General features: G+C 35.4%; 1 protein-coding gene across 1 annotated transcript in view; it reads left to right on the forward strand.

The window, feature by feature from the left end:
- Positions 1-16085, forward strand: part of ATP11B (ATPase phospholipid transporting 11B (putative)) — a 123967-nt gene that overhangs the window by 87580 nt on the left and 20302 nt on the right. The window contains exons 25-28 of the mRNA XM_034999654.1: positions 928-1066; positions 13985-14050; positions 14592-14695; positions 14894-15059. Of these exons, the coding sequence (XP_034855545.1) occupies positions 928-1066; positions 13985-14050; positions 14592-14695; positions 14894-15059 (475 nt within the window). The remainder of the gene's footprint in view (positions 1-927; positions 1067-13984; positions 14051-14591; positions 14696-14893; positions 15060-16085) is intronic.

Consider the following 16085-nt stretch of genomic DNA (forward strand, 5'->3'; position numbering starts at 1 on the left):
TACTTTACTAAGGCAAGTACTTTAGTTTATGGCTTATAATTGTTGAACATCAAAGAAAAAATTTGAATAACTTTTCTAGTGTTTTTAGGAATGAACACTTTCATAATAGGAATGCATTGGGCAATTGTGTAATTTCCATTTACTGTTGAAAACCAGTAATATTCCATCTTACGTGCACAAAAGAAGTTATTCAGTAATTGGTTGTCTCTAGAATTTCTAAAAAATTAGTTCATGTTCTAGCATTGACAAATTAATGAGTCATAATCAATGCAAAAATGAGAGGTTGAGGACATTAATTCCCATTCCATATCTTCTGGGTTATCCCTGCTTCTTCAGAACCAAGCAAGTAATCACAGAGTTGTGGAATTATTCCTCAGGACCAGCTAGCTTATGGTTCCCTCATTAACCAGATGTCCACTCTTATAAAGGTATTCAGTCATCCAGAAATGGCAATAACTCACCTTGATTTCCCAGGATACCTAGGACTGGGCTTGACCTAAGATTAGCACAGGCTGTTCTTCCCATAATAGCTGTTGATGGATATGAAATTGATTAGGAGCCTCAGTGCTGAATTCAAATGACTCTACTAAAAAGAGACAGTCTTAGCAGAGTGACTGAATGTTTACAACAGAATATAATACAAATAGATCAACTTCTCACACCTAAACTGAATTATTATGCCTATATTATGTTCCTTTCTTAAATGAGAAAGGGTATTTAAATACATTAAGTGAACTGTAAGCTGTTCCACAGATGTATATTATTATAAACAGTGACTTATAAATTCAGGTTTATTCTTTCTGCTAATATTTTCAAGCAATTTTAAATAAAATATCCATCTTGTTTTTTAACTATCAAATTGTAATAGTAGGTAAAAAATATGAATCCTAATATGCTTTTTTTTCTCTCTTTTTTTTTAATATACAGAGACATTAGTAAAAACCGTCAACTAAGCATTAAAACATTTCTTTATTGGACCACCCTGGGTTTCAGTCATGCCTTTATTTTCTTTTTTGGATCCTATTTTCTAATAGGAAAAGATACATCTCTGCTTGGAAATGGCCAGGTAAAATATATCATTTTTTAAAGAATATTTGTTAATAACCTAATTTAGTATGATTTTTCATAACTTTCATTAAAAAAAAGTAAAATTCAATTCAAATTATAAAATTGTAGATATTAAATTAAAATGTAATTATAAAAAGATTTCAAATAAAAGTTAAAATGAAGGCAATACAATGAAATCTTAATATGAGACTCAAGTTACTAAGCAATTTTGATATTCAAAAATTAATTCAGGGACGCCTGGGTGGCTTGTCAGTTAGGCATCCGACTCTTGGTTTCAGCTCAGGTCATGATCTCAGGGTCATGAGATCACGCCCCGCCTCAGGCTCTGTGCTCAGTCAGGAGTCTTCTTAAAGATTCTCTCCCTCAGCCCCTCTCCCTATGCTCACGCTTTCTCTCTCTCTCTCTCTCAAATAAATCTTTAAAAAAAAAAAATTCACCCAAGGGGATATACCTCTGAATGAGGTTCACTTCAGGATTGTGTTTTAATAATAATCACTGTGGTTAGTATTTTGCTAAGTGCTTTACATGCTCCATCTCCATTAATCCTCACGATAATCCTGTTGGAGAGAGATCATGACCCATATTTTTCATATGAGAAATGAGGACTTAGTGTTTAGTTTTGCTTTTAATTATGTGAATTTTTTTTTTGTATCCTTAGGAAGTGGTACCTTACTCTTCAGTACATACTAGCAATTCTGAGAATGTTATAAGTTACTATTTAGAATGGCCACTTTTCTGAAGTGTGAAATTGAGAAAGAGTGCCACACAGTACATTGTTACTGTGTCCTGATTGGAGAGCTCATGTTGACTCCTGATGGAATTAGGCCTCTCTTTCTAGGCTTAGCTGCATGAGTAAGGAGGAAAGGAAGTGGTAGCAGAGTGATACTGTGGTAGATTGGAAATGCTTTTCACCTTTAGTTTACTTTTTCCAGTACTTAAGTATTGCAAAATATATTTTGAGACACACAGGTACAGGATTTGCAATTGGGAGAATATGAAGTTTTATCTGTTTGACAAATGTTTATTGAGGACCAGCCATACCTGTGTATTATACTAGGCTCTGGATATATGAGATTAACTAACACACTTAGTCATGGAGCTTAGTTTTGTGTGAGATACAAAAAATAAGCAAATGAAATAATAACAAAATATAGGAAGCACAATGAAGGAAATGGATTTCAATTGTAGAGAGATTTTAACCATGCAGATCCCTTTAGGATGTAGTGCAGGAACATACATAGTACTGCCACTTCACTTTTGAGGATATTTTTAGCCTGTTTTGGACAAAAATATGATCCTAGTTTGTGTAGCATAGAGAATACAGCACTTCTCAAATACTAACTACCTTTTATTGAGTTCTTTGTGTCACGTGTATGTGTTAGCTTATTAAATTATAATAACAACCCTCTGTAAGGAAAATATCATAAATACTTTTTGCATATTAGAAAATTAACCTGAGAGAGGTTAAGAAACTTGCCTCAGGTCACACAATAAGTAAATTACAAGAAAGGAATTCCAACGCGGTTCTGTGTGACTTCAAAGCCTGTGTGCTTAGCCATGATCCTAAGTTCCTTTGAGAAACAAGTTATTAGCCCAGTGCTTTTCTGCATAATAGTGCCACCTATGCAAGGATCATCAAACTTACAGAAATATGAGTAAGTATGCCCATTTCTACCTGAAATACTGGGTTGAAAACTGAACAGAAGGAAAATGAGGAAGAAGGAACATGTATGTCATCCATGAAAGGAAATTAAATTTATTGTTGCTAGTTACTCCTTTTTTCTGATTTTAAAAATAGTATGTGTCCATTATAGTAAATTTGAAATATATGGGAAACAATATAAAGAAAATTAAATCACCTGTTGTCCTCCTAAGTATAATTACCTCTATGATTTTAACATGTTTCATCCATCCTCTTTTATTTTTTGCTATTTTCCATTAACCTCATAATTTATATCCCCCTATTTCTCAATGATAGCCTTATAATTACCCCCTATTATAGCCTAAGTGATTTTTCCAAGTTATTAAAAATGTTTCAAAAATATTTTTTAATGGCTGCATAATATTCTATTACATAATTTAAGTATTCCCTTAGAGAACTTAAATTCTTTTCTTGTGTTTAATGACTCTTCTGAAATTAAATCTTGAGCATACTGTATACAAAAGATAATTTTTTTTTTTTTTAATTTTAGAGAGCTGGGGGCCGCGGGGAGGGGCGGGCAGAGCTGAGGGAGAGAGAGAGAGAGAGAATCTCAAGCAGGCTCCATGCCCAGTGCAGAGCCCATTGCTGAGCTTGATCTCAAGACCCTGAGATCATGACCTGAGCCAAAATCAAGAGTCAGATGCTTAACCGACTGAGCCACCCAGGTGCCCCCAAAGATAAAATCTTTATGAAAGTAAACTGTTTGGCCTCTGGTACAAAAGTTCTCTTTAGCACCTGTATTAATTATTGGTTTCCTTTTTTTTTAAACTCGAATTGTAAATCATTAACTTCATTTCCCTTTTAGCCTACTAGTTCTGCCACTCTGATATATACCACTAGAAATTAATCTACTACTCCCTGCCACCAACACCAATACTAGGTACAGTGGAAAAGAAGCCCACATTGGAATCAGGTGCATTGGATCCACATCCTGACACCTGAAATCATTAGAGTGATTTGAGATGAGTTAGTTAACCTCTCTGAGATTCCATTTCCTCACCCACAAAATTATAAGAGCATAATCCTTACCTTATAGGTTTGCTATGAGGATGAAATGATATATGTAGAGCATTAGGCTAGCATATAGAAGTACTCAGTAAGTCTTGGCACTGTTAGTTGTTATTTTTACCATCCAGTCATTATTTTGAAGACCCCGTCCTTCCGATCTACTTCTTCCAGAATCTCTGCTCTTTAAATGTGTAAACTGTCCTTGCTGTCTCTCTCCGAATGTGCTGCGCTCGTTTCTAGTTCCAAGCCATTGTTACATTTCCTCTAGAGTGTCTTACCTCTTTTTCCCAAAGTCTCTCTTAAGACCATCAGTTCTTCAGGTTTGAGCCCATAGAGCTCTGTCCTTTTGCTACCTCTTAGGTCTTCCTGGTCTGAAAATCTTTTTAGACATCTAGCCCATGTCCCATTGTTCAGCACTGGATGTGTTGAATGCTTTCTGTTTTCCAGTAATTATTCTTGTATGCCCAAGAAATTTACAAACAGTTGAAAGCCTGAAGTAGAAAACATTATTAGGGGGAAGTGCTGGGAGAGTAGTGGCTCAAGGTAAAGATGAAGTTGATGCAAATAAGTGATCCTGAGAGAGGAGCAGGAAAGAGTTGAAATAGTTTGGAGTCCAGGTAGGGTAGGACAGTTCAGGGGAAGTTAAGGTTCTACTCCCATTTTTTTTGTATGAGGGTCTAGCAGTATCATAAATATTATAGGTGTGAATTTTCAACAAGTATTTTTGAGGTATTCTCTCATTCTTAGTTTGTCTTTAACTTAGGAAAGAACTACTCATTCTTCATATATTCTCAGATCTTTTTGAGCAGGTCTTCCTTTCCCTTAGTAAAATACAAGAATCCTGAAAATTTTTCTCTGAGATTTGGAAAGACTGGAAGAATGTATATGACATGGCTGAGTATTTGTGTGTCTAAAAAGGTGCTTTCCTATGGGCAGATCGTTACCTTCAGAGCACCATTTAAAAAAGACATAGTGACTAATTTTTAATTGTTTTTCTTCAAAATAGTAAAAGAATTAAATTCATGTAGAATTTGCCTAGCCTTATGCAGACTTAAGATACTCATAGTGTTTGGAATATGAGTTAAAACCTGGGGCTTCTCTTAAAATGCAGTAGTGTCATTTTATCACAAATATCAAGTATTTGAGCAAAAGTCACAGATTAGTAATTTGGGGAACATATTGTAATCTTCTTATTTTCAAAGCTAAAAATGAGCTTAACATAAAACTTTAAATTATCTCTGTAATCCAACAGGATCACATTTAAAGAATTTTGACAAAAGGTAACACTAATAAAATATTTGTTAGAGATCTTGATGTTACTTTGTTTTTGACAAAAACTTTAGTTTTATTTTTTTAAGTTTTTATTTTGATTCCAGTTAGTTAACATACAGTATTATCTTAGTTTCTAGTGTACAATATAGTGATTCAACACTTCCATGTTTCACCCAGGGCTCATCACAACAAGTGCACTCCTTAATCCCCATCACATATTTAACCCATTCTCCCACCCCTCTCCCTTCTGGTAACCATCAGTTTGTTCTCTGTAATTAAGAGTCTGTTTCTTGTTTTGTCTCCCTCTCTCTCTTTTTTCCCCTTGTTTGTTTTGTTTCTTAAATTGCACAAATGGGTGAAATCATAATGCTAAGTGAAATGAGTCAGTCAGATCTTGATATAACTTAAAAAATTTTTAAGTCCTCCAGGGGCCCATGGCTGGTCCAGTCGGTAGAGCATGTGACTCTCAATCTCAGGGTCATAAATTCAAGCCCCACATTGGGTGTAGAGATTACTTAAAAATATTAAAATATATATATATATATTTTTTTTTAATTTTAAGTTCTCCAAAAATAATAGAAAAACTGACTTCCATGAAAGCATTTTTTTAAAAACAGCTTGATTGAGGAACACCTGGGTGGCTCAATTGGTTAAGCATCTGCCTTCGGCTCAGGTCATAATCGCAGGTTCCTGAGATTGAGTCCCACATTGGGCTCCTTGCTCAGCAGGGAGCCTGCTTCTCCCTCTGCCTGCCACCCCCCTGCTTGTGCTCCCTCTCTCTCTCTGACAAATAAATATGTAAAATCTTTTTTAAAAATAAATAAAAAACAAAAACAGCTTGATTGAGTTGTATTTAATATATAGTAAACTGCATGTATTTAAAAATACATAATTTGAGGGACGCCTGGGTGGCTCAGTTGGTTAAGCATCCAGCTCTTGATTTCAGCTCAGGTCATGATCTCAGCGTCATGAGATTGATTCCAGCGTCCAGCTCCATGCTGGGTATGGAGCCTGCTAAGATTCTCTCTCCCTCTCCCCCCTCCCCCAGTCCCTCTTACCCCCGCTCACGCATTGGAATGGGCACACATGTGCTCTCTAAATAAATAAATATATATATATATATATAATTTGATACTTAAAAGGTTTTTAATTCCAGTTAACATACAGTGTTATATTAGTTTCAGGTGTATAATATAGTGATTCAACAATTCCATATGAAACTCAGTGCTGATCACAACAAGTGCACTCCTTAATCCCCATCACCTGTTTCACCCACCTCCTCACCCCCACTCATCTCCTCTCTGGTAACCATCAGTTTGTTCTCTATGATTAAGAGTGTGTTTCTTGTTTTGTCTTTTTTTCCCTTGTTTGTTTTGTTTTCCTAAATTCCACATGCGTGAAATCACATGGTATTGGTCTTTCTCTAACTTACTTCACTTAGCATTATACTCTCTAGTTCCATCCATGTTATTGCAAATGGCAAGATTTCATTCTTTTTATGGCTGAATAATCATTGTATATATGTACCTCCTCTTTATCCATTCGTCAATCAGTGGACACTTAGACTGCTTCCATAATTTGGCTATTGTAAATAATGCTGCTTTAAACATAGGGGTGCATGTATCTCTTTGAATTAGTTTTTTTGTATTCTTTGTAAATACCCAGTAGTGCAAATTGCTGGATCATAGGATAGTTCTATTTTCAACTTTTTGAGGAACCTCCATACTGTTTCCCACAGTGGCTGTTCCAGTTTGCATTCCCACCAACAGTGCACAAGTGTTCCTTTTTCTCCACATCCTCACCAACACCTGTTGTTTCTTATGTTGTTGATTTTAGCCATTCTGACAGGTGTGAGGTGATACCTCATTGTAGTTTTGATTTGTACTTCCCTGATGGTAAGTGATGATGAGCATCTTTTCATGTGTCTTTTTTTTTTTTTTCCCATGTGTCTTCTTGGCCCTTCAGATGTCTTCTTTGAAGAAATACCTGTCCATATCTTCTGACAATTTTTAACTGGCTTATTTGTTTTTTGGGTGTTGAGTTTTATAAGTTCTTTATATATTTTGGATGCTAACCCTTTATTGGCTTTGTCATTTGCGAATATCTTCTCCCATTCCATAGGTTGCCTTTTCGTCTTACTGATTGTTTCCTTCGCTGTGTAGAAGCTTTTTATTTTGACGAAGTCCCCATAATTTATTTATTTATTTATTTTTTAAAGATTTTATTTATTTATTTGAGAGAAAGAGAATGAGAGAGAGAGAGAGCACATGAGAGGGGGGAGGGTCAGAGGGAGAAGCAGGCTCCCTGCCGAGCAGGGAGCCCGATGCGGGACTCGATCCCGGGACTCCAGGATCATGACCTGAGCCGAAGGCAGTCGCTTAACCAACTGAGCCACCCAGGCGCCCCCCCATAATTTATTTTTGCTTTTGTTTCCCTTGCCTCAGGAGACATGTAGAAAAAAGCTGCTAAGGCTAATGTCAAAGAAGTTACTGCCTATGTTCTCTTCTAGGATTTTTATGGTTTCTGGTCTCATATTTAGGTCTTTCATCCATTTTGAATTTATGTTTGTGATATAAGAAAGTGGTCCAGTTTGTTTATGTTGCATGTTGCTGTCCAAGTTTTCCCAACACCATTTGTTGAAGAGATAGTCTTTTTCCTATTGTATATTCTTTCCTGCTTTGTAGAAGAATCTGATACTTTTTTTAATTAAACATTTTTAAGAATACAGTTCAGTGGTGTTAACTATATTCATATTGTTGTGCAACAGATCTTCAGAACTTTTTCATCTTGAAAAACTGAAATTCTATAAACAACCACCCGTTTCCCCCTCTTCCCAGCCCCTGGAAATCACCATTCTGCTTTCTGTTTCTATGAATTTGACTACCTATGAAATCACTTTTATAAAAAAGCTAAATAATTGGGAGGTAAACACCAATGAAGAATGTTTATTTAAGTAAATTAAGAGGTACTAAAACAAATGACTGTGGTTTGTTTTTTTTTTTTAAAGAAGAATTTATCTCTTCCTCTGTTGATCTGTGCAGAGTAAGTCATCTCATCTTGGGACACACTTGTTCTGACAATGTTGCTGTTCAGAGTGTTTTTGGAAATAGCTTCTTTTGTCTTTCTGTGATCTCAGCAAGGTAACTCTCAGGGAAAAAGCTATTTAAAATTACAGATGGGGAAGATGCTACTTAAGATTAAGATAGGAGGGCGCCTGGGTGGCTCAGTTGGTTGAGCGACTGCCTTCGGCTCAGGTCATGATCCTGGAGTCCCTGGATCGAGTCCCGCATCGGGCTCCCTGCTCGGCAGGGAGTCTGCTTCTCCCTCTGGCCCTCCCCCCTCTCATGTGCTCTCTCTCATTCTTTCTCTCTCAAATAAATAAATAAAATCTTAAAAAAAAAAAAAAAAAAGATTAAGATAGGAAAGAAGGTGGAGGAACAGTTCAGATTCAAAGAGTTCACCTCCAGTTAAAGCAGACTTCTACAGGATGCAAAGGCAAGGCATGCTGGCTTGCTTAAGAGTATATTAGAAAACTAAAACACTATAATGAAGGAAACAGAAAGGAGGGAATTGTAGGCATGGTGAAAGTAGAAAACTATGATATAGGGAGGAAAATATCAGAAGTTTCAGAGGTAGCTGAGTTCCCATCCCAACCCTACATGACATTCTGCTGCTCTGGTGGTTTTAGCCCAGGCTTCACAAGGAGAAGGATTAAAGAAAAACAGTTCCTGTTACCTCAGGAGCTCAAATGCTAATATCTACTCCACTCATTCTCAGTGGTCTGATGTGAAAATTACAAACTTAGGTAACTACTATTTAAAATGATATCTGGCCCAAATAAGGGTTTTTTTAATTTGCTTGTTCATTTTGTTTTTGTTCTACTGAAGTGTACAGAACTCAAAGGAAAATGTCTACCATAAATGATTTTTGCTCTTTATGAAATTATACCCAATTATACCCAAAAACTAAAATAATTGAAATTCCAAAAATACAGGATTGGGAGAAAAGCTATTAGAGTATTCTAATTCCAATTAGACTTCTCCAGTGGAGATGTTGGAATTGTTAGAGCCTTAGTACCCTTCTAAAATATATATTGTATACTATTCCACCACATTAAATATTTAATGAGATAGAAAGGATTAAGGAAGAAAAAATAATTCACCCCTTCATCAGCCCTTCTAGGTGTGGACCATTTGCCAGAGTAATTAGCAATACAAGGTAGAATGAGCAGATGAAATTTCAAGTTGTAATTTTGAGAGAAAGAAAAATAAATCTTTTACACTATTTTTTTCTTGAAATTATAATGATTTTCCCCTTATTTCGTGTCCTTAATTAATTTCTTTTTCGTGCTATATATGTCATCAGCTGTTGAAACCTAACCATCAAATGGTAAGAGCTCTGTGTTAAGACTAGAAATACACCATTTTATATCTGTATTCTCCAGAGAATACAGTATCTTTTATTTCAGTGTAAATGATTTAACCACTGTTATTACCAGCCAGGTCATTCAAGAACACATATGCAATTTAATACCTGTAAGTAAATACAGATTTCTTTGAATAAAAGGTTATATGATTAATATAGCTTTGATTATCTAGTTCATTATAGACTTTCCCTGTATGTTCATTTATTCATGAGACAGATATTTAAAGAACTAGTAATATTCCCAGCAACTGATAGAAAATGAAATGTAGTATACATTAGAGGAGAACAGAAAAATATACCTTGCTTCTTATGGTTATCACCCAGCAATTGGTCAAATTTTTAAAATCTATAATAAAGAATGTTTGTACTGGAGAACTGAACAACTGATTGAAGGTAATTCACTTATAGATCACTGTATAGTTCAGTTGAACCTAATACAGAAAAAGTTTTCATCTTTTGTTTATTCTTAAGCTCCTTCTTGCCTAACCTAGGACTTTACTTCTGCAATTATCTTTTCTCTTTTCTTCATCATTAATCTGTTGTCCTCTGTTAGATCCAACCAGTCACATACTGTTCCAGTATCTCCTATCTTCTAATAAAAACCATAGTTGCTTGACCTACCACTTTGCTGCACAGCTTCTGCTGTATTTTTTTGTGTATCTTTAGAGCAAAATTTGAAGAAGTTACCGTTTTTTGCTATTTCTACTTTCTGCCTTCTCTTCTCCCTTGAACATACTCCCATGGGGCTTTCACTCCCAGTACTCCATCAAAACCATGTTTTTTATGGTCACCAGCCAACCCCACATTGTTAAATCCAAGAGCATGTCTCAACCCTTATGAACTCAACCACCTGGCACAATTTACAAAGCCTTCCTACCTGCCACATTATCTTCTCTCAGCTTCTATTACTTTGGCTTTCTGACTATTCCTTTTCAGTCTTCTCTTCCCGCCCCCAGAATCAGAGTTTCCCACCCTCTGCGCTAATGATATTTTGAGCCAAATAATTTTTTACTGTTGGGGTTCATCCTATGAATTGTAGGATGTTTAGCAGCATGCTTAGCCTCTACCCACTAGATACCAGTAGCGTACACGCATGCCCTCCCCAGGTATGACAATCAAAAATGTCTCCAGACCCAGCCAAATGTCCCTTGGGAGGAGAAATCACCCCCACTGGAGAACCACTGTTCTAGATGGAGCAGTGGCCCAGGGCTCAGTGCTACGACATTTTTTCTTCTTTATCCATACATCAGGTAAACTCATTTTTCCTGTCATTTAAATACTGCTTATATGCTGAGAACTCCTAAATTTATATCTCTGCCAGTCTCTCCTCAGATTCAAATAACTACCTTCTCCACTTAACAAATCACATAGGAATCTCAGACTTTACACAGCTAAATAGAATTTTATAGCTTCTGCAAACCCATTTCCCTTCCAGTTTTTCCTATATTAACAAATAGAACCACTTTTTACCCAACTGCTCAGGCAAGTCCCAGGATCATTTTTTATTTCCCTTCTCTTACAGCTGATATGCAGGCGTATTGGTTCTAGTGTCACATATATCTTGACTGTTTCCACTTTTCTCCACACAGTCCAGATCTCACCATCTCTTTCCCGCACTGTAGGACCGCCTCTTCCTGCTCCTGCTTTTATTACTCCCTTTTCTTCTGTCTCCTCTCCACACAGCGGTCCAGGTGGTCTCTTGAGAATGAAAATTTGATCGTATATCTAATGACCTGCACAAAATCATCCAGTGACTAATTACAGTAATAAAAAAAATCTCATCCATCCTGACTCCATCTGCCTATTGGACTGTATTTCCTACCACCGTTCTTTTTGTTCACTCTACTCTAGCTGTACTAGTTGTGTTGTTCCTTGACTAGATCAATTTGTTCCTGACTTAGGACCTCTTCACCTGCTGTTTTTCTACCTGGATGCTTTTCTCACCTGTGGGCATGTGCCTGACTCCCTTATTCATTTAGGTCTGCTGAAACATTACTGGGTTGAGTAGGCCTCTCTGCCCACTCCAGTAAAATGTTATCTCCTTCACCTTCCATCACTTCTTGACACCCACCTCCCCTACATTTACTTTTCTTCATAGCATTAATCTCTACCTAAAAGTATATTTTTACATTTGTTTATTAATATGTCTCCTCCACTATGTAAGCTTCATGAGGTCAGGAACTTTTTCTTAGCACTGCTTTATTCCCAAGGCCTGGAATGGTATTTGGCTTATAAAAGATGTTCAATTAGGAAGGGAAAAATTGAAAGGGGGGAAATCGGAGGGGGAGACGAACCATGGGAGACTATGGACTCTGAGAAACAAACTGAGGGTTCTAGGGGGGAGAGGGGTGGGGAGATGGGTTAGCCTGGTGATGGGTATTAAAGAGGGCACGTACTGCATGGAGCACTGGGTGTTATACGCAAACAATGAATCATGGAACACTACATCAAAAACTAATGATGTGGGGCTCCTGGGTGGCTCATTCGGTTAAGCCTTTGCCTTCGGCTCAGGTCATGATCCCAGGATCCTGGGATCGAGCCCCGCATCGGGCTCCCTGCTCCACGGGAAGCCTGCTTCTCCCTCTCCCACTCCCCCTGCTTGTGTTCCCTCTCTCGCTGTGTCTCTCTCTGTCAAATAAATAAATAAAATCTTTAAAAAAAAAAAAAAACTAATGATGTAATGTATGGTGGTTAACATAACAATAAAAATTTTTTTAAAGATGCTCAATTACTGTTTGTTGAGTATACAAATAAATAATGAATGATCCTTTTTAAATTGGAATATAAATTTGGCCTTATTAAATAATTAGGTAACAAATTCAGCTGGAAGAAGTGATCTAGAAGAAAAGCAGATTCTGATAGAAAGGGTTTTGAGCATCTTTCTCTTCTGAACAGGGGTAGACCCAGGTTTAGGAAAGTCTGAACATTACACATTTTGGCAGGCCCTCTTTAAGGGGAAAAAATAGAACTATAAATACAAACATAAGTGTACATGAATGTAACTGAGTGACATAAATGGTTCCATCCCACTTAACCAAAGCCAATGTAATGTGCCCAGCTCGACTTCTCTGTAGCCTGATCTCAAAATGCCCTCTGCCGTTCACTTTATCAACTGGCTCAAGTGGAAGTCAGAATGGAAAGAGACAGGAGTCTTAACTGATTGGTTTGAAATATATTAGTTTCGCTAATTTTATAAAACAACAAAAAAGACCATGTGAATGTGTTTCTACAGCCCTCTCTGGGGCCTTGAATGCAAAAGGGAGCCCTAAATCCTGTTTCTAAGGAAGATACCATTAGCCCTAAATCTAGGCCCAGTAAAACCAGAATACTGAGGGATAGACATGTATGGTTGTTACCACTTCCAGGCACAGGTTCCTTGGCTGTATCAAATATCTCTCTCCAAAGCCCTGAAAGAGGTAGCAAGCATTCCTCCAAGAGCAGAGTTAAGTGACACTGATTGATTTTTAGTATTTCCAGGTCATTTCTAGAGATGATAAAAGCAGGAAAATGAGTTTAGTATGACTTTTCCATTACTTTTGAAAATCAACTCCCAATATACCCTCAAATGAAGGATTATTCATTGATGTTTCATTGTTGATGATAGTAACTACTATTTATTGATTGCTTATTATATACCAGGCACCCTGTCATTTTTACATATCCCAATTCTTAAGGAAACCTGTAAATTTCTTCCCCCATTTTACAAGTGAAAAAAATCAGATACAGAGAGGTTAAGTAATTTTTCAAGTAAATGCTAATTGTTAAACACCAGTAATAAAAAGAAACAGAGCCTTTTAAATACTTTTTCAAACCAGTGGTAAAAACTGACTACTTGGTAAACTTAATATTAACATAAACTTCTGGTTCTGTTCTTATTTATAAGTGGAAATTAAATCCTGACAAGTCTTCGGGGATTCAGCATTTTTAATAAACCTTACTAAGTTTTGGCTATAAATCCCAGAAAAATACTTTGACTGGCATTAACTTCATTTTTACATAGAATCCTTTGAGGAAAAATTCCATTGGCCATTATCTTTCCTTTCAGGTATTGGTTTTGTGTGTAAATTTCTTTTCTCCTGCCCTGCCTACACTGTGTCCAGAAATACAGTGTCAAGTGATCTGTCGTAACTTCTGGTTGGAATGGTTTCAGAAAATAATTGTGATTGAAGAGTTATTTTTATTGTATGACAGGAATAAAGCAGTCACTAACAACCATATCATTCTAACTAAAAATATTCTGTGTCACGCAGTCTCAAAGCCATCTTCTTGGGCTTCCAATCTGATAATGTTATCCAAAGGATCATTTTACATGATAAAATAAGCATAATAATATGCTTTATGATTTTTTTTCATACTGCTTTAACTTTACTAATGTCACAGATTTCAAATATAACTGGCTTAAATAATGCAAGTGATTTTTAGTACTTTTTGCCTTATATCTGATTTAGCATCATGTTAACGCATAATACAGTGATGGATTTGGTTTGTTTGGTTTTTTTTTCTGTTTAGATGTTTGGAAACTGGACATTTGGCACCTTGGTTTTCACAGTCATGGTTATTACAGTCACAGTAAAGGTATGGTGCAGAAATTAGAAACATGGATGACACATTTTGCATCTGTGTAATGCATAGTTTACTTTCTTTGTTTCTTTAACTGTAGGTAGATATTTTTCCCTTTTTTCATGAATAATTTTACTGATTAATATTTTAATTAATTTTAATTTTTATAAAAAAACACAACTTTAAGTTCATTATTTTGGAAAGCTTCAGCTGATTTTTATGGCCAAATAAAGATTAAGCCCACAATATTCATCTCTGAAATTTTACTTCTCTGTATATAATGCTAGACAACATGGGTTATTTTAGGCTGATGTAGTAGAGAATAAAGTACTCATGAAAATTTCAATGCTGCTTCCTCATAGAAGAAAAACATTATAAACTTGAAATTATTCAATTCCATACTGGACTCTTTCATTAATATTTCTGTTCTGATGGACTTTGCCATAGGAACGTTAGGCACTTACAATTACTACATTTTATTCTTGAATTTTATCTGAGAGGTTTAATTTAAGTAAATATTACCTTGTATTAAGGATTTAAAAAAAATTTTTTTTAGATGGCTTTGGAAACTCATTTTTGGACCTGGATCAACCATCTTGTTACCTGGGGATCTATTATATTCTATTTTATATTTTCTTTGTTTTATGGAGGGATTCTCTGGTGAGTGACTATATTATATTTTAATTATATTGATTCAGCTGTTTATTGTGATAGATTATATTATGAACAAATTCCCCTCAATAATTTTGAGACCCTATCTAATAATAAATTTACTTCTTTCAGTTGATCTTATTGATATGGAGAAGAAAAATTAACAATTACTGAATATCTACTATGTTCTACCTTCTTTCTTTGCAGGCCATTTTTGGGCTCCCAGAATATGTACTTTGTATTTATTCAGCTCCTATCAAGTGGTTCTGCTTGGTTTGCCATAATACTCATGGTTGTTATGTGTCTATTTCTTGATATTGTGAAGAAAGTATTTGACCGACAGCTCCATCCTACAAATACTGAAAAGGCACAGGTAAGCACTCTTTATATACAATACCTTTTTAAATTAGAATTGTTCTGTAACAATGAACAGCTGTCATTATAATTTGCTTATATCACAGAATAGGAAATTATCCATTCTTGTATCAAGTATTTTGTAAAACAAATATTGTTAAATATGATATTTTTAAGTTAATTCTATTTTGACTCCTGACAAAAAAAATTTTAATTATATTGTTATTAATGGAACTTCAGACTTTTAAATATAAGACTATCAAGTAAAAGGGAAAAAAAAGACTTACCAAGTTATGTCCAGATAATAATAGTAAATATGTTTTAAGTAACATTATCACAGCATTCTATCAGAGGTATATAATTGGGATATATATCCATGTCTTTAGAAACATTAGAATTCTAGTAATACTTTTTCAGGTTACATTGTTTTCAACAAGAGTATGAAATAAGTTCTTTAACCTAAATAATTTTTACAGAATGGATTTTTGTAAAATATATTTTCTTACTAAACATTTATCAATAAGTATTAAGCTACAGCAAATATTAACAGTATGTTACATAGTGTGTAAGAATACAGGCTTTAGGGCCTGATAATTCTCAGTTCAAAACCCAGTTCTAACACTTGGTAGCTCTGTAACTTTAAGTCTCAATTTTCTCATGAGTAGTAAAATTATGATAGAAATATCTGTTTTATTACCTTTGTAATGAGGATTAAATGAAATGTTCAGTAACAAAGTAGATGCTCAAGAAATGGTAACTATTTAGTTGAATGTGCCATTGACTTGTACATAGTTGAGATTTTTTGACTTGTACTAGATTGAGATTTTTTCCTGCATGTTTGCTACAGGCCAAGCAGATTTTCTTTAAATTTTGAAAATTTAGTTGCATATTCAAAAATAGAATAACTGTTCCCTAAGTACTTAATGACCTGAGTTAGGCTTCCTAAATGATGTATTAGCTTTAATTTCAATTGATCATGTCAACATGTCTTTAGCATTTATTTGTCTTGGTAACTCAATACTAGCCAATATACATTTTAACACCA

The sequence above is a fragment of the Mirounga leonina genome, unplaced genomic scaffold (assembly GCF_011800145.1).
Source record: "Mirounga leonina isolate KUSES-001 unplaced genomic scaffold, KU_Mleo_1.0 Mir_115, whole genome shotgun sequence".
Lineage (NCBI taxonomy): Eukaryota > Metazoa > Chordata > Mammalia > Carnivora > Phocidae > Mirounga > Mirounga leonina.